The 18,269-nt window shown below is 45.8% G+C and overlaps 1 protein-coding gene across 1 annotated transcript; it reads left to right on the top strand.

Annotated features, from left to right (window-relative positions):
- The first annotated feature begins 8,910 nt into the window (after positions 1–8,910).
- On the top strand, positions 8,911–14,644 carry LOC103644992 (uncharacterized). The gene is made up of 9 exons (XM_020546501.2): positions 8,911–9,089; positions 9,169–9,573; positions 9,663–9,773; positions 9,855–10,208; positions 10,308–10,541; positions 10,619–10,855; positions 10,925–10,973; positions 13,756–13,824; positions 14,347–14,644. The coding sequence occupies exons 2-8, from the start codon at positions 9,523–9,525 to the stop codon at positions 13,767–13,769; spliced, it is 1,050 nt and encodes a 349-aa protein (XP_020402090.1). The 5' UTR covers positions 8,911–9,089; positions 9,169–9,522; the 3' UTR covers positions 13,770–13,824; positions 14,347–14,644.
- Positions 14,645–18,269: the final 3,625 nt, after the last annotated feature.

Consider the following 18,269-nt stretch of genomic DNA (forward strand, 5'->3'; position numbering starts at 1 on the left):
TCCTTCTGTCAGGTCGGTCAGCGGAGCGGCGAAGTGACGGCGGTCACTTCGGCTCTGCCGGCTGGGGGGCGCGCGTCAGGATAAAGGTGTCAGGCCACCTTCGCATTAAATGCTCCTGCGATTTGGTCGGTTGGTGCGGCGATTTGGTCAGGGTTGCTTCTTAGCGAAGGCAGGGCCTCGGGCGAGCCGGAAATATGTTCGCCGTTGGAGGGGGGCCTCGGGCGAGACGGAAATCCTCCGGGGTCGGCTGCCCTTGTCCGAGGCTAGGCTCGGGCGAGGCGTGATCGAGTCCCTCGAATGGACTGATCCCTGACTTAATCGCGCCCATCAGGCCTTTGCAGCTTCATGCTGATGGGGGTTACCAGCTGAGAATTAGGAGCCTTGAGGGTACCCCTAATTATGGTCCCCGACAGTAGCCCCCGAGCCACGAAGGGAGTGTTAGCACTCGCTTGGAGGCTTTCGTCGCACTTTTTTGCAAGGGGACCAGCCTTTCTCGGTTGCGTTTTGCTCTAGTGGGTGCGCGCGAGCGCACCCGCCGGGTGTAGCCCCCGAGGCCTCGGAGGAGTGGTTTCACTCCTTCGAGGTCTTAATGCCTCGCGTAATGCTTCGGCTGGTCTGGTTGTTCCCTCATGCGAGCTGGCCGTAGCCCGGGTGTACGGTCGGGTCCCAAGTTCTCGGGCTGGTATGTTGACGCTGTCAACGGTTCGGCCGGAGCCGGGTTTGCGAGAGCAGCCCCCGAGCCTCTGCACAGGGCGAGAGGGCGATCAGGGACAGACTCGGCTTTTTTACATATGCCCCTGCGTCTCCTTTCCGCAAGGAGGAGGGGGGAAAGCGCCATGTTGCCCTTGATGGGCGCCGAACATGGTGTCTCCGGTGAGCTGCAAGCGGGTAATCCGAGTGGACGCCCGTGCCCCGTTCGTTAGGGGTCGGCTAGGGGCCCAGAGGCACGCCCAAAAGTACCTGCGGGTGATCTGCCGGACCTGGTCCCCTGGCGATGGGGTCCGAGGGCTCGATGCCTCCCTCTGATGGGATTCCGTTACAAGATCGTTCCCGCTGGTCTCGGAAATGTCCTAGGGTACCTCGGGAGCGCAGCCCGAGCCTTGGTTATGTATCGAACGTACCCATGGTCATCCCTCGCTCGGCGTCTGAGGCGGCTGTGAACCCTTCGGGGGCCAGCCTTCGAACCCCTGATCAGTAATGGGCGTGGAGCCCGAATAGCCTGAGGCGACCGTGGAACCCTTCCGAGGGGCCGGCCTTCGAACCTCTGACCAGTAGTGGGTGTAGGGCCCACGCGATCTGAGGCGGCTGTCGAACCCTTCCGGGGGGCCAGCCTTCGAACCTATGATCAGTAGGGAGGCTCGGAGCCTGGTTCCTTCACGGGGAAGGATCCTTTTCGGGGTATCCCCCTTTCCCGGTCCCTGTTGCAAGAGAGAGAAAGAGGAAAAAGGAAAAGGACACGAAATCGAACGATGCGGCGTACCTTTTTTGAGGCGGTTATTATGGCGAAGGCGAAGCGTCGCCTGCTTCTCCTGCCAGAGGCGCCGCCTGTCCCGCCGCGGAGTTATTGCGACCGGGCGAGTGGTTCGCGGGGCGGCCGTTGCGCGTGCGCGAGCCGTTCGAGGAATGGAACACGGGCGCGTTGTCTTCACGCCGTGAGAGAGGGTTCTCTTGCTGCCCCCGGATGGGACGTGAGCTTGGCTGACGACGTGACTGCTGCTCCTGCCCGCCTGCCACCGTCATTACTGCTGGCCCATTTTTGGCCGCACTGACCGCCGCGCCAGGCTGGCGCTGCTGGGTCGTGCGCTGGGTCGCCTCGAGTCGCGGTATTGGTTCCGCAGTCGAGGAGGCACGGTGGTGGCACAAGTGGCGGTGCAGTTGCATGCATGAAGCATTCGGCGCGCCGGTTGCATGATGCGTGGGCCTGGGCCTCCATGCTGGGCGTGTTGGGAGTCGGAGAAGCGCGCCCACTTGGCGCGGTTGCATGCCGCCTGCATGGCTGCCCGCCCCTTTCGCCCGTTGGTCTGGGCAAAAGTGGAGGGTCACTTGTAACCGCTGGGCGGTTGGGCGCACCGCGCACGGCGGTTTGGCTTCTTCTGCTCTGAGCCAGTTTGCATGACGTGTGGGACCCAGCCCCCGCGCCGCAGGGGAGGACCTTGGAGTGTGTTGGAGAAGACTCAGCCCGCGACGGTTGGGGGCGCAAGTCGGGAGAGTCGCCTTTAAAAGGAGGGTGACCCCCTTTGGAAGGCGACCATGTCTTCGCGCTCCCTTATGCATCGTGTCTTTCCACTTTCCAAGCCCCCGGATGGGGATACCCGCTGTCTTTCCGCCTCATCGTTGGAGGAACGCAACTCCATGGGAGTTGGTACCTTTCAGCCATCGTTCGGCTTCAAGGATTTTCATCAGCCAGCCCGGCTGTACCCCCCCCCCCCCCCCCCCCCCCCCGCCGGCGGTCAGCCAACACTATACCATGTCACAAAATTAGCGGCAAACATCTGTCGGTAAAAATAGGCTTTTGGCGACAGCTAGTCTGTCACAACATATTACCATCACAGTATCTGTCGGTACTTAGTATTTTGGTGTCAAACAAACTGTCGGCAAAAATGTCGAGCTATTGTGATAGACTATTTGTCGGTATAAATGATTAATCGTGACACAACGTCTGTCGGAAACAAATTGCATCGGATCATTTGTCGGCAATTGAGTTCGGACTTAATTAAAAAAAGACCAACAGTCGATCAGCCGGCCGACCGGGTACCCGTACGCAAATCCAAATATCTTCGTGCTCCAGCCTACCCTAGACTCCGCCGCCACCAAGTGATCGAGGTCGTCGTCCTGCGCCCCGGCCCTGTGGCCTCTGTCGATCCGCCGCCGCGCGCCAAGGAGCAGGCTAATCATCGCGCGCCGTCGTTGTTCGTCATCGACTACAGCCCCGTCTTCCCCCAAGCGGCCACCAAGTGATCGAGGTCGTCGTCCTGCGCCCCGGCCCTGTGGCCTCTGTCGATCCGCCGCCGCGCGCCAAGGAGCAGGCTAATCATCGCGCGCCGTCGTTGTTCGTCATCGACTACAGCCCCGTCTTCCCCCAAGCGCCAATGTTCGTCCCCAACTCCATCCACACGGAACACGAGGTGTCACCAGTCTTTGTCTGTGCGAAAAAAATAAATCTGGTAAGAATCCACGAATCTACGGCTGTCTTTGATTCGTGAACAAAGCGTGCTCCATTTTTTTGTAGTTACTGGATTGAGTATTGAGTCTTAAGGTTACTGTTGCAGCCGTCCAACCACTCCGATCTGGTCGTCACACTATTTCTTATTGCTATTTCAATGAAGGCACACAAAATAGCATAGGCGTGACCAAACAAAAGGCCAGATTAAGATTACCCTACCAATCTGTAGGTAAAATCATGATTACATTACTCACGTTTAGGAAGGGAGCCAGCTACTAGTAATTATGTGAACTAGATAGTACTTGTCAGAAAGCAACATTATCTAAACTATATATATAGTAGTAGATTGATTATGATATTCACCTTTAAGCAACAACATTGGATACAAAGCTGCAAAGGTCATAAACCCTTCGATCTGCCCGTAGACAATGCAACTGTCGAAGGATTTAGCAAATTCAGATAAAAAAGAACTACTGAACCAAGATATCCGCACCTTAGTGTTATTATTATTGTGTGTTCTATTGTTTTAGCCATCCACTTGTGTCTTACTATCATTATTTTATTTAAAATTTTATATACATTTTATTTTTAAAACAAAATTAAATCGATATGCTTTTAATCACAGGATTAGGGGACGGTGGCGAGTCGCAAGCGGCCGACTGCCACCATCGAGGAGTAGTGTGGGCAGGCTGCCGGCGAGGGCAAGTGTGCGCGACTACCGCGAGGACGAGTGTGAGCGGGCTGCTGGCGAGGAGTGTGTGTCGATAGCTGGCGGGGACAGATTCTTGGATCACATCCATTGGTAAGTGGTAATCTCCATCCTTAACTTTTCCATATTCTATTGATTAGAACTATATTCACTAGGAAATCTACTTAATTCGGTTTTTATCTTTGATACTTGTAATGATCCCCCCATTTTCCACCATTTTTTCACCTATATTATGAAGCTGGGAAGGGTACAATCCATCTTATTATTTATTAAGGTACAACATGGATAAAAGGTGGATGAATGAACCTAGGTATATTTCTGACAATCCACTATAAACCATTATTTTTTGGTAATCACCTTGTACCAACATATCGTATTTGTACCTAATCTTCATAGGCACACGAAGGTCTACATAGATGGGGTGGCTGGATTTATTGAGTTTGCGTTTAGCAATTCTATAGGTGGAAACAAAATTCTATGTCCTTGTAGAAAATGTGTTAATTCTCTATGGAAAGATGAAAATGAAGTTCGTGCACACTTGATATGTGATGGCTTTCAAGAGGGATACAAAAGGTGGACTTATCATGGAGAAATAGACTCTATGCCTATTAATAGTCATGACTACACTGATGCAGAGGCTGTAAACAATTCAGATGAAGATGACATAGCCAATTTGGTTCAAGACTTAGCTGGTGGTCTAGATGATAAAGGAGATTTTGAAGTATCTGATGGTTTAGATGAAACAGATGTAGATTTAGAAGCCATCAATCAGTTAGCGATAGATAATACCCAAGAGCTATACCCAGGGTGTAAGAAGTTCTCCAAGTTGCATTTCTTAATAAGAATTCTTCACTTGAAATTGCTTGGAGGGTGGACAGATAAAAGTTTTGATATGCTACTAGATCTACTAATGGAGGCTTTCCCTGATGGCTTGGCATTGCCAAAAAATTTCAATGAAGCAAAGAAAGTAATTAAGTGTCTAGGACTCGGATATATAAAAATTGATGCATGTGAAAATGATTGTATTTTGTTTAGGAAGGAGTATGCTAAGTATGATGCATGTCCCACATGTGAAAGGTCACGCTGGAAATCAAAAAGGATAAGTTTAAATGGAAAACGTGTACACAAGGTTCCATGCAAAGTTCTTCGTTATTTTCCAATAAAAAGAAGGTTTCAGAGGTTATTTCTGTCATCTAAGATAGCAAGTGACATGAGGTGGCATGATGAGGAGCGTATACAAGATGGATTACTAAGGCATCCTGCAGATTCACCTCTCTGGAAGGATTTTGACCAAAAGCACCCAGTGTTTGCTTCTGATAGTCGCAACATTAGACTTGCTTTAGCTACAGATGGTTTTAATCCGTTTAGGTCCATGAATGTTAGCTATAGCATTTGGCCTGTTATTCTCATCCCATATAACTTTGCACCATGGTTGTGTATGAAGCAAACAAATTTCATAATCTCATTGCTGATTCCAGGCCGTAGATCTCCTGGTAGTGATATAGATATTTATTTTCAGCCACTAATTGATGATCTGCTAGATATGTTTGTTGAAGGGGTAAGAACTTATGATTCTTCAAAGCATGAGTATTTTCAATTGCGTGCTGCAATAATATGGACCATATCTGATTATCCAGGCCTAGGGTACATTGCAGCATGTAGTACATCAGGTGAAGTAGCATGTATTGAATGCCACTCATATACATGTTCTCTACGATTGAAACAAGGTACAAAAAATTGTTATATGGGACACCGTAGATTCTTGGGCCCAAACCATCCATATAGATTTGATCTAGATTCGTTTGATGGTAAAGTTGAGGATAGGCCAGCGCCTAGACCACTTTCTGGAGAGGAAATTTTATTGCAAACAGAGAATATGCACACAGTGCATGGGAAAGGTTGCCAACATAAAAAGAAAGCAAAAAAGAAGGAAGGGGAGCCTACTATCATATGGAAAAGGAGGTCTATTTTTTTTAGGCTTCCATATTGGAAGGATTTAATGTTACGACATAATTTAGATGTCATGCATATCGAGAAGAATGTGTGTGATAACATTGTCAACACCCTCCTAGGCATTCAACGGAAGTCCAAGGACAACTTGAAATATCGTTTGGATCTTCAGTCCCTAGGCATTCGAACTGAGCTTCATCCTATTCCAGTGGGTGACAAGTTATATTTACCACCAGCATCATATACAATGAGTGCGTCCGAGAAGACATTATTTTGTGAGGTATTGAAAGGAGTAAAATTTCCAGATGGATATGCATCAGATATAAGGAACAATGTGGATGTGAAGGAGAAGAAGCTTGTTGGGCTAAAGAGCCATGATAACCATGTTCTGTTACAGTATTTACTCCCACTTGCTCTAAGAAGGATTTTACCAGAAATAGTTAGTGCTGCGTTGATTCGTGTGAGCAATTTTTTCAAGCAAATCTATTCGCCAGTTATTCGTATAAGCGATATGCATAAGCTAGAGTCAGAAATAGCTGAGACTCTAAGCATTCTTGAGACTATATTCTTGCCATCCTTTTTTGATATTATGGTACACTTAATGGTTCATCTCCCTACTCAAGTTAGAATTGCTGGCCCTGTTCAATTTCGTAATATGTACCCAGTGGAGAGGTAAAATTTAATATATTTTAGCAATAAATTAAACTTAGTTTTACTGAAAGGAAGGTTTAACATATATGCCATTTCTCCTTTATAGGTTTTTAATGAGATGTAAGGGCCATGTTCGCACTAGGAGTCACCCAGAGGGGTCAATTGCAGAAAGTTATCTATTTGATGAGAGCCTCACATTCTGTTCTCGCTATTTACATGGTGAAACTAGATTTAACCGGAAAAAAAGAAATGACGATGGCTTGGATGTTGATTTAATCAATACCACCCCTTTCTTCCATAACATAGGTCGAGGATTGGTTGGTAAGCATAGTGTCACATTAGACCACAAAACATGGCTTCAAGCACATAGATATGTCTTGTTCAACTATGACCATATAGAGCCTTACTTGAAGTAAGTTAACCATTATATGTTATAATCAGTATCATCCATTTATTTCATGATTACTAAATTATAATGTTTGTTTAGTAAACATATAGAATACCTTTACTCTGGTGGTCATCAAAATCAAAGAGCAATCAGTCGTTTACACTATGAGACTTTTCACGAGTGGTTTAAGTCACACGTAAGTATCTAGGAAAATGTTTATATAGAATATAGTTCCACATTATTTCTTTAGTGCAATAACAATCTTCAATATCATCAGGTGGAAACAACGGGTGAAGAATTACCTGAGGAGATAACAATATTAGCTAAGGAGCCTAACATGGTTGCACATTCTTATGACAGTTATACTATAAATGGGATAAATTTCCATACACATTCTTATGATGTGGGTAGGTCAGTGCAGTGTAGTGGTGTAGCCCTAGTTGCACAAGCAGCAAGTTTTGATGGGACAAACAATAATAACCCAATATCAATGAGCAAAACTTATTATGGTGTTATAAAAGACATTCTTGAGCTGAACTACCATCACCAGGGAAAAATAGTATTGTTCAAATGTGATTGGATTGATAACCGAGTACGAGACAAATGGGTCAAAATAGACAAGTTTGGGGTGACAATGGTCAACTTCAAGCATTTATTCAATACCGGTGACAAGGAATTAGATGAGCCATTTATTTTTGCATCTCAGGCAACTCAAGTTTACTATGTGCAAGATCCTATTGATGCTGATTGGTTTGCTGTTTTAAAGTCAAAACAACGTGACATGTATGATATGGAAGAAAGGCTAGACAATAGTACAGAAATAGGTTCTTTCTTGCCAGATTTGGATGCAAACACACAAGTTAATGTATCTATTGGTGGTAGTTGTGTTAGGACTGATATAGATGGAATAATGATTGCCGAAAACCAACCTAGCAAGTAAGATATGTTTATATTTGTTTACGCAAAAATGTTTCATTTTACGTTGTAATCTCTTTGTCTTGAATCTTGATTGTAATCTCTTTATGTCTTGATTCAGGAGGAAAGTTTGTAAGAGGAAGAGGAATGGGTAAAGAAACAGAGGTCAATGAATATGAACTACAAAGGGCTGCCAACATAAAAGAAAATTTGAAGAGGATGAGATCTCTTAATCTCCATGTACCTAGTACTATGGTTAATGAAGAAGCAAATGGATCACATCGAGCCAATAAGAAACATAAGGTTAATGTATTTCCCTATTTAATAAGTCCATGTTTTTTACATTTAATTTAATAGTACCACAATCTATCTCAATACATGCGGAACTAGAATTTTCTTTCTTGTAGAAGGAACTAGAATTATAGAAGGATCTAGGAAAAAGGATATCTAACTATGACTGCATTGGCCCCAGCCGAGTTTTTTATATTGATCTATTTGGTTTGGCTTTTGGTTTTTTGGGATAAAAGCCACAGCAAAAACCAAACCAAACACATCTTTTGATAAGTGTAGGGACTTATAAATAAAAAATGAAAACTTGAACCTAGATGACAGCACCTTCCAAGTTTTGAGCGTGCTAGTGTATTTTACTCTAAGGTATAGATAAATAGAGGTAGAAATTGCATCAAACACTCCATGGGCATCACTCATGGATGTCATGGGTACCTTAAGTTTTAACTGGCATGGACGACTGAGCATGTAATTTAATTTCTGCTCCTTCACTGCTTTAATTTCTGAACCTTAAGTTTTAACTGGCATGAACGATTAGTAATGTTTTCATTTCTTTGAGTGTAGACAAGGACATTAGCAGCTTCAACTAATGGACCTACTTTGCGATCAAGGACTGAAAGGGATATTGTTGATGAAGAATGTGAAAATAGTTACGAAGAATCTGACAATCCCATCATTGATGAAGGTAAAAATCAAACAACTTTAAATTTATTGTAGCAATTTTGAAAATAGTTATCAACAAAGGTTTTCATCTGTTTTATCTCCTGTAATAAGCAGAGCAACCTATTGGGCATCAAAATATAAGGAAAGGAAGGGGCCCAACATTGAAGAAGAACATATATTCAAGTAGTGGTGGGCCTAAAATTTGCATTACCCTTAATGAATATGGACAACCAGTTGGTAGGAACAGCAAAGAGTTTGGTAATTTCATAGGAACTTTGGTGAGGAAAAATATCCCTGTTTCTTGTGAGGATTGGAGACTAGTTGATTCTAAAAAGAAGTTTGAGTTATGGACAAAAGTGAAGGTAATCTGATTTATTGAGATAATTTGTCTTAGCCTATTGTCAGTAGATTTGGTAATCAACTACATTTTTGTTGAAACAGGAATACTATGAAATGGATGAATCTGGTATAGATTATGTTATAACATCTGCAGCAAAAAAGTGGAGAGAGTTTAAGGCTGACCTAAAGAACAAATATTTTGATGAAACATTGAGTTTTGAAGAGCTTATTGCTAAAAGGGATGAAAGGGTGAAAGAATCTGATTGGGAGTGGTTGATAACTTATTGGATGTCTCCAGAAGCCGAGGTACATGCTGGTTTGTTTTGAATACTTTTTTGAGATACAAACCTTCATTAAACTATTGTATGGATGAATTTGTATTATTGTTTTGATAGATTCATATTTATGTTGTAGGTTCATTCAAACAGAGGTAAAGATAACCGTTCAAAGCTGACTATGTCGCATGCAGCTGGCAGCAAGAGTTATGCTCGTGTGGGTCATGAACTGGTAACAAAATTATGATTAGTTTGTATAATCATTAGTTTAATTTATGAAAAATCTAGTCAATTCCTGGACCAAATCATTTTTTCTTGTAGGCCGAGCAACAAGGACGCCCTGCGAGAAGAGATGAAATATATGTTAGAACACACACGCGTAAGAACAAAGAAGGGGATATTGTGCCTCTACCTGGAGCAGAAATATTCATTGTGAGTACACACATATTTTTGATTTATGTAATAATTAAAATATAAGTGAACAAAATATAATATATGTGTGGTCCTCTTAAGAATAAATTTGAAGAAGCTGTTGCTGAGAACCCAGAACTGAAGGACAGAAGTATTGAAGATGGTGATTTATATGCACATGTTTTTGGAGAGAAAGAACCAAGAGGTCGTATTCGTGGTTTAGGCTTAGGACCAACTCCACAAGATGTAGGCACCCCTGGAACTCAAATGAAAATATCAACAAAGCTTCAAATGGCATTGCAAGCTCGCAGTCAGTCTGAGCAAGAGGTTAGAGCCTTAAGACAGGATATGAACCAAATGAAAGAAAAAATGGATCAAATTTATCAAATGATGGTAGCAGCTCAAGGGGTGCAACATATAGAAAGCCCATCACAACATGGGTCTAATTCTCGACAGGTGATATAATATTGCATATGTTTAGTCAGTGTCTATCATGTTAATTAGGCTTGTTTCCTTTATCTCACTAACACTTTTTTCCTTTTTATTTTTCTTTAGAACTCAAGGGTGCATCGTTCAGATGAGGTAGCACATGATTACAATGGTAATAACCATTCACAAAATATGGTTGAAGATGACTTCCAACTTACTAGGCGAGTTGCAAGCACTATGGGTCGTCTAAGGAATCGTGAAGATGTTAATACTATTGAAGAGCAAAGTCACAGGCGAGACATTGCAACAATGGTACCTCAAAGAAATCATGGATCATCTCAAAATGCAGATGATAATCCTGTAATTTTCTCATCTATTACTTCATATTTATGTTTCATTATTTGAACTTTGTAATCTTACTTCGCATATTTTATTAGGTTGGTAAAGAAGTGATATTATATTCTATGATGAGATCAGAAGTTCCTGTTGCAATAGCAAATATTATCTCAACCGACCCAACCACTAAGGTGGGAGATGTTCCTCTTGGAAGGGAGTTCACACAGGTTTTTGTGACTCGCGTGCTAAAAAGGGAAAGTACTCTGCCACGACCATACTTAGGTGTAGAGAGTATGGGAGATGCTCTTTTTATGCCCGTTGCATGGCCAACAAACAAGGTAATACTACAACCTTGTATTTTATTTATGTAATTAATGGAACAAGCTTCTAATGTTCTGTATTTGTAGATGGGTCGTAACAAAAAATCAACGTTGACCCAAGGTTCTACAGCAGCAGGTAAATATTTTCTTCATATATAGTTGTGTATAAGTGTAGTCATTCGAAAGGTAATACTAAAATCATATGTAATTCTAGTCATCAGCTTGTTCAGCTGTACTTTCATTCACCATTTTCCCATACCAGTGCCTACTGTTAGTTAGGGGGCATTTGGGAGGTACTTGGAACGGGGAAAAAAATAGACAGGCGACAAGGGTGAGTGGAACGGAAAAAATGCGGACAAACAATGGGGCAAGGTGGTATGATAGTTGGTTCTTTCCACTTTCTTGGGGAAACATGATTGAACTCAAGAATATAGTACACTTTCGAGCTTTCAAAACTGAAACAATTTTCATAAGTGTCCAAATTTTAGCCTCTGTTATATATGGTTGAGAGTAGTATAGAGAAAACATCAGTAAGTTTGGTCTCTTCCTTCTACTTTCCTCCTAATGTGCCCTTAAGTTGCATAGCTTTTGTTATAATTCTTTATTTAACTCCAATTGATATCAACTGGATTATGAACAAAACAAGAGTATTGTAGAAAATATGCATAGCATGTTTCCTTACACTGGTTGTATGAATTGTAGCTCCAGTAGTCATGTTAATCTTTTGATCTGGCACAAGCTGCATATCCATCTTCTGCAACACAACTGCAAGTGCCACTATTGCTTCTAGGAGAGCAAATTGATCTCCAACACATTTCCGAGGACCCCCACTGAATGGAATAAACCTGGGAAAAATATGTAGCAGGAGCATGGCGCAGTTCAGTCACATTTGCCAGTCAACAAAAACTAACCAGATGCTTAATGGAAATATGAAACGACAGGATAGAAACGATATCTCACAAAGTTGTATTCTGACCTGAAATCTGTGTTTGACTCATTTGGAACAGGTCTCTGTAAATTAAACCTCTCTGGAATGAACTCATTTGCTCTATCCCAGACCTTTACAGAAGTAACAAATAATTAATAGTACAATGCAAAAATCTGCCAAGTGCATGTTTAGGCATTGCTACCAATGGACGACAACACCATATGAGCAGACTCCAGTCATAACAAAAGCATAGGCATAGCAAAGCATGCTTCAAATGGTAGCAAATGATGATAACTATATAATATAACTATTCATCTAAGTTCAGTCTTTTAGGGCCTATATCTTTACCAGCCTTAACCTTATAGTTTCCAGGAAGAACATTCTTGAGCTGATCCTTTTTAAAAGAATAGAATAGAGCATGTTCTGGTATTTCTGTGAGTCTGTTCTTAACTGCCGGGAGCCTGTTCTAGTATTTCCGACCAAGTCCATTTCGACCACTGTCATTATAACTGTTGGGAGTCTGTTCTGGTATTTCTCTGCTTGCATAATGTGTGTTTGCCTCAAAGTTATTTGTTTCGGTGAAAAGTGTGTGATTGGTGTGTGATAATGTGGCTGCTACCGGCATTTTAGTTTTTGTGAATCCGTAAGACTGAGACTGTGCCTAAGATTGAGTCGCAATGTCGGCCTAGATATCAGTCACAATTCTAGTCATCAGCTTGTTCAGCTGTACTTTCATTCACCATTTTCCCATACCAGTGCCTACTGTTAGTTAGTTGCAGCGTCGTAGCTAGTTTGTTTACATTTCTGCATTAGTGAATAATACCGTGGCTGAGTCAGGGATCTGTGGGTGACTCTAAGCCGGTTTATGTGGGTGACTCTGATGTTGACGAAGGACCAAACCATGAGGGCCTTCATAGCCTTTCAGGCACTGGCACAATCTGAGGCAGGAACAAAGCTGGGAACTCTTCGCACCGATCGTGGTGGCGAGTTCAGCTGAGTGATGGTGACTTTCAGCTGGACAATACTCCAGTCAGGGAGACAGACTTGGCTGGGCCATCCAGGTCACCACCCACAGCACAGCACATGCTAGTGCAATCTTCAGTAGATATTCCAGGTGGTACACAGTTAATGTAGACACCAGCAGTACCCAGCACTATGGAGTTTGCAACACCACCAACAGTGACCCCCGACCTTGATGCAGATCATGGTGATGCACCATGCCGTTACAGAACTCTTGAAAGCATTATGAATTCAGGCAATGTACAAGTGCAAAATGACATGGGACTTGTTGAGGAGCTCTTGGCTGTCATGGGGAATGAGCCTGCTACAAGTGAAGAAGTTGTCCAGAACCCACTTTGGCGTGCAGCTATGCTGGAGGAACTGCAGTCCATCAACAAGGAGAACAAGACCTGGTCACTTGTGACTTTGCCAAAGGGACATCGACCTGGTCACAATATGCTGGACGTTGCTACATACTAGACCTGAGCTAACCTTCAGTGTCAGCTATTTGAGTCGGTTTATGGAGTCACCTAGGGAGGATCATTTGGCTGCAGTCAAGCGTTTGCTTCGGTATATCGCTGGCACAACTGACCATGGGTTGCTGTATTCTAAAGGAACTGGGGAAGAAATGAGGCTCACAGGCTATAGTATAGATCATCTCTGCATCTTCGTTCGGGTCATCCAACTGCAGGCGCAAACAGACGGCTGTTTTTTTAATTTGGCCCAGTTTTTTTAATTCCAGTCTTGCAAGTACAGTTACTACTTACTAACCAATGTCCCATTGCTATACTTCTGTACAGATCAGATATATGCTTGATTAAAAGTGAAAAGATGATAAGATATATGTTATTGTTAACTGACAGTAATTCCATATAAGTAGAGGAAATGGCACCAGACACAAACTATTTTCTTCATATATTTTCTGCATGCTGTCTCTATTTTGTCTTAATTTTTAATGTCCAAATTCATGTCTCTGTTTTGTCCTCTTCAGAACTTATTCGGTGATCTTTTGACCCATCTTTGCTGATACCGACAAAGTACGCATGCTGCTGTTGTCAAGGTATAGTATGTGCCCACCTAGATTTGAATTGTTGCCAATTTCATTCATGACAGTGCCAATTTCATTATTTATAATGGATTTGAACTGTTGCCTTTAATGTATATCTCTGGTTTACTGTTGTCATGACTTCCATTTTCCTGTCATAATCATAATCAGCACTATAACAATATAGACTTAGTTCTTATCTCAAAGAATGATAACAGTAGTTAGATATAAAACAAAATGAAGGGAAACATCCACCTGACTTTATTACACAATACGAAATTATCTGTTTGGTGCACAGAATATTGAAGAAACTTAACAAAGTTCACCGTCGTCATTTTAGTATCAGACTGAGTATGCATGCAGAGGCTAGATGCGAATCCTTTACATGAAATATTTTGTGGTTTACTTTCATCTACAGTATCACCGAACTTTTTGCAATTTAATACTTTTATTAAACTTTCAGTTTGTTTTTTTTTCTGTTGGGAGTTTATAGACCTATTGATATAGTAATTGACAAATTATCAAAATATGTTGTAGGGAAGAGGTGCTGGAAGCAAGGATCAGAGTGCTTGAAGTGTGTGAAAAATGATTACTCGCATGCATGCTAGCCGTTGGCGTAACACCCAGCTGATGGAGAGATTTTAGTTTGCTAGATGAATCTTTAGACTTTGCATGTAATAGAACTGAAAGATCACTTCAGAATTTAGAAAACATGTATGCTATTATTTTTATATGTTCATCACACAAATTGTGTTCCAAAACAATATATGTTGGAATTCAAAGTCAAAGATTGATCTCTTTCTTTTAGTAATCAAATTTCATATATTCTGAGCTACATATTATTCAAGTTGTCCTGCAATGTGCATCATAATCAGTTTATTATTTGTTTCATTAGCATATATTTGTATACATGATTTTTTTTAAACTGCACATAGGGAATAACATCAGACAATCTGTCGGTATATAGATTTTTAGCGACACACAAGCCGTTGGCACAAGAATATGTCGGCAAAAATTTGTCCGACGGCAAAGATATGTCTGTCGGCAATAACATAAACATTGCCGACACATAGTCTGTTGGTAGATCTATGTCTGCCGGTAAAGGTTATTGCCGACAGGACTTTTGCCGACACACATTATCTGTCGGCAAAGCTCTTTACCGACAGACTGTGCGTCGCTATTTAGGTGTTTTACCATCAGACAATCCGTTGGCAATATTGTGTCATGGTGTAGTGCAAGACGGTGACCACCAGCCCCTGGGTGGGGAGAAGCAAGCCGGGCTGCGATCTTGTTCCCACCCTCAGCTTCAAGGATGTTCATCATCCTCGCTGGGGTGGAGGCCGGGTTGAGCCGGAGCTCTACCTCCCGCGCGGGTTCGTGGGTCACCCTCTCCTGTGGCGTTCGAGGGAGAGGGCGCTCACTGGCCCTGCGGGCGGGTCGGACTTCGACAACGCGGGGCTGGTCGACGGCGGGCGTCATCAGCCCCAGCGTGTCGAGCTCGTCGGCTTGGCTCCCGGTGCCCCCTCCTGCCAGAAGGCGGCTGCCGCGCCGTGTGCACGGGAGGACCGCCCAAGATGTCGCGCGCTGCTAGGGCGGCGTTCGTGTTCTGGGGCGGTCCTGCCTTTGCACCGGTATGGCGCCTCCGCGCGGAGGTCGGTGCCCCACTCGTCCGGGAGGATCTGAGTGGGGATCTGCCGGAGGGCTGACGGCCCCTGTCGTCGGTGTCGAGGTGGAGGCGGCTCGAGAAGTCCCCGTTGCCGACGGGATCACCGCCACCATCCGCTCTTCGGGCCTCCGGCTCTTTGTACTTGTCCTCGCCCCTCGAGCATCGGCGTGGGCGAGGGCAAGATTGCAGCAGCACCCGCCCTGAGGCCTACGCTGCTGCAGTCCGGCCACCTGGAGCGGGGGCCGTTGTTGCTGCTGTCAGAGCGGGCGGCGGTGAGCCGCCCGTCAGTCTTCTGTTGCTCCGCAGGCCCCCCCCCTATCGAGTGGGGTTGTTCGTACCTGCGGAGGTGGAACCGGAGTTCCGTTTGTAATGGCACTTTGAATGCTAGTGTTTTTGTTCATTGTGGCTGTCGAGGCCTGAACATGTATGTAATTTTGGCACGGAGCCGTGTTTTTTCCTCATTTTCGAGCACTAAGACTCGCCTGTTGGTTGTCTGAACCGCTTCACCAAGCGTGAGTCGCCCCGTGTAAAGGTGACGAGTGAGGTATCCGTATCCCGGAGGTGCAGGAATCCCTCGGCTCAGTCGGCCTTGTTGTCCGAGGCTTCTCTAGCTTAGTTAAAGGGACCTCTTGGCTGCTCTTTGATGAGCCGAGGCCAGGGGTAGCGATATCAGCGTGAACAGGGGCAGAGTTGGCTCGAAAAGGAAACCTGGTTGGCCGGAGCCCAGCCGGGTCGTCCGTTAGCGGGACCGATGCCGGACTTGACCAGCCGAGGCCTCGGGTCGGGCTGACGTCCTTGGAGGACGGTTGGCCGAGGCCCCGGGGTGACCGGCCGAGCCGCCTGCTCGGGCCGAATTCCCGGAGAAGACCCTATCAGCGATTGCCCGGGCGTGGTGATGACGTCGTCCTTTAGAGTGGAGATCCTCGGACCGCGTCGCCGTCCGAGGCCAGGTCGGACCTCGCCGAAGGTGTCGTCGATGCCGAGGGTGCTGCTGCCCCCTTCCAGCGTCAAGACCCGAGCCTGCAGGATCGGATTGTCTTGTAGCGTGTGTCTCCTGCGGCCGCCGAGGCCAAAACACACCCTCGCTGTGTTGTAAAGCTACGTCTCTTTTCCTCTTGTTTCGAGTATCTGGACTTTTTTGTCGGTAACAGGGATGTTTGTGCGAGCGAGAGTTGCTTCTCGCGGAAGGTGATGAGTGAGGTATCCGTATCCCGGAGGCGTAGGAGTCCCTCGGCTCCGTCGGCCTTGCCGCTTACGCGCACTCTTACCCGTCCATGGGGCTCTATCACCGACTCGGTCGAGAAGGCTCGAAGGATCGCTTCGGCAGAAGAACTTCCGAACGTGAAGACTTGTTCGGTCCGCGGAATTACTTATCCGAACGTGAGTTACTTATCGCAGAAGGTGATGAGTGAGGTATCCGTATCCCGGAGGCGTAGGAGTCCCTCGGCTCGGTCAGCCTTGGCTGCTTACGTGTACTCCGTTGTTTTCAGGATCCACTTTTCGAAGTAGTCAAAAAGCACGAAAGTCATTCTGGCAGAAAAGATCTTTCTTCGAGGAAAATTTCGACGCAGAGGGGGTTCCCCCCCTTTTAGCCCCCGAGGGAGGGTCGGGCTTTGCCGAGGCGAGGCCGACCCTTCCTTGATGACTAAACTTTGTGTGGGTGCGAGGTATATGAACAACTTGAAAACATCTTAAGGGTAGAAGCGACGTAGCTATTGGATGTTCCAAGCGTTGCCGTAGACCTCGCCTTGACTGTTGGCCAGCTTGTACGTTTCGGGCTTCAGAACCTTGGCGATGACGAACGGTCCTTCCCAGGGGGGCGTGAGCTTGTGCCTCCCTCGGGCGTCTTGTCGCAGCCGAAGCACTAGGTCGCCCACCTGGAGGTCTCGGGACCGGACCCCTCGGGCGTGGTAGCGTCGCAGGGACTGCTGGTACCGCGCCGAGTGTAGTAAGGCCTTGTCCCGAGCCTCCTCCAGCTGGTCCAGCGAGTCTTCTCAGCTAGCTTGGTTGCTTTGATCGCTGTAGGCCCTCGTCCTCGGGGAGCCGTATTCCAGGTCTGTGGGCAAGACGGCCTCGGCCCCGTAGACTAGGAAGAACGGCGTGAAGCCCGTGGCTCGGCTCGGCGTTGTCCTCAGGCTCCAGACCACCGAGGGGAGTTCCTTCATCCATCTCTTGCCGAACTTGTTGAGGTCGTTGTAGATCCGAGGCTTGAGCCCTTGTAGAATCATGCCGTTGGCACGCTCTACTTGCCCATTTGACATGGGATGAGCCACGGCGGCCCAATCCACCCGGATGTGGTGATCCTCACAGAAGTCCAAGAACTTTCTGCCGGTGAACTGGGTGCCATTGTCGATGATGATGGAGTTCGGGACCCCGAAGCGATGGATGATGTTGGTGAAGAACGCCACCGCCTGCTCGGACCTGATGCTATTCAGAGATCAGACCTCGATCCACTTGGAGAATTTGTCGATGGCGACCAGCAGGTGCGTGTAGCCCCCGGGTGCCTTCTGCAAGGGGCCGACGAGGTCCAGACCCCACACAGCGAAGGGCCAGGTGATGGGTATCGTCTGTAGAGCCTGAGCGGGCAGGTGGGTCTGCCTCGCATAGAATTGACACCCTTCGCAGGTGCGGACAATTCTAGTGGCATCGGCCACCGCCGTCGGCCAGTAGAAGCCCTGTCGGAAAGCATTCCCGACAAGGGCTCGAGGCGCTGCGTGATGGTCGCAAGCCCCCGAGTGTATCTCTCACAGGAGTTCCTGACCTTCGGCGATGGAGATGCATCGCTGGAGGATGC

This window comes from Zea mays, chromosome 1, assembly GCF_902167145.1.
Source record: "Zea mays cultivar B73 chromosome 1, Zm-B73-REFERENCE-NAM-5.0, whole genome shotgun sequence".
NCBI lineage: Eukaryota > Viridiplantae > Streptophyta > Magnoliopsida > Poales > Poaceae > Zea > Zea mays.